Below are 950 nucleotides of genomic sequence, written 5' to 3'. Positions count from 1 at the left end.
CATGGACTGCGGCATCATCGACGCCTGCTGCGAGTCTGCCGACTGCCTGGAGATCTGCATGGAGTGCTGTGGGCTCTGCTTCTCCTCCTGAGGGGCCCCCCCCCCAGCCTCTCCCGGGTGGGTGGAGGGTCCAGCCGGACCCTGAGCCGCCGGGAAATGCCAAAGACGGAGCCTGGTGAGAGCAAATCCCCCACTGCAAACCTCATCCTTGGAGCTGAGGAGCTGGACCTGGATCCTGCCTGGGAAGGGTGAACACGTAGGGCTGTGGGGGCTCTGGGGTCAGCAGCATCCCATGATGCTCTACCTCTTCCCCACACATCCTGGGAGCCTCCTGCCACCTGAGCCGAGAGCAGGAGTGCTCACCTGCCACGTGCCACCCCAGGTCCTGGCACTGGGGACAGCCTGTGCTGCTGCCACCACCCAGGGCTGCCCCAGGACAGTGCTCTGGGTGTGTGGGGTGGCATGGAGCGTCACCCCCCCAAGGACAGCTCCCAGGCTGGGTGCCACAGAGCTCCCCAGAGGGATTCCCAGGCACTGGGAGATGCCAAAGCCTCCAGTCAGGCTGCAGAGTCCCATGCTGGGGGACACATCCTGCCAGGCCCCCCCTCCTCGGTGCTGAGACTGGCAGCCAAGTGCAATACACCCAGCCTGTTCCCCTCCCCAGGAAGAAGCTTTTCCTTCACTGGTGCCTGCAACAGGGTCACAGCCAGGGCTGGGGAGACCCTGGAGTGGAGCCAAGTTGTTACTGACCCCCATGTGTCCCAGGAATGGTGGGACAGGGTGGCTTGGATGGTGCCAAACGAGCCCCAGCAGTTGTTGGCCTCACCCCTCCATCCCAAGGACAAGGGTTGTGGCTGGATGGGGGTGGCAGATGCTCTGCTGAAGGGCTGGGGACATGGGGAGGGAACTGCCATGGTATTTTATTTTTTGTCCCTTTCATTTGTTACTGT

General features: G+C 62.8%; 1 protein-coding gene across 1 annotated transcript in view; it reads left to right on the top strand.

Annotated features, from left to right (window-relative positions):
- MDFI (MyoD family inhibitor) overlaps window positions 1–91 on the top strand; it is a gene marked incomplete at its 5' end in the record, with an annotated part of 3,639 nt that extends 3,548 nt beyond the window's left edge. Inside the window, one exon of the mRNA XM_009078747.1 lies at window positions 2–91. Within this exon, the coding sequence (XP_009076995.1) occupies window positions 2–91 (90 nt within the window). The remainder of the gene's footprint in view (window position 1) is intronic.
- Between the last annotated feature and the right edge of the window lie 859 nt (window positions 92–950).

This window comes from Acanthisitta chloris, unplaced genomic scaffold (genome assembly GCF_000695815.1).
Source record: "Acanthisitta chloris isolate BGI_N310 unplaced genomic scaffold, ASM69581v1 scaffold4907, whole genome shotgun sequence".
Taxonomy (NCBI): Eukaryota; Metazoa; Chordata; class Aves; order Passeriformes; family Acanthisittidae; genus Acanthisitta; species Acanthisitta chloris.
This window is presented reverse-complemented; position numbering and strand designations above follow the sequence as displayed.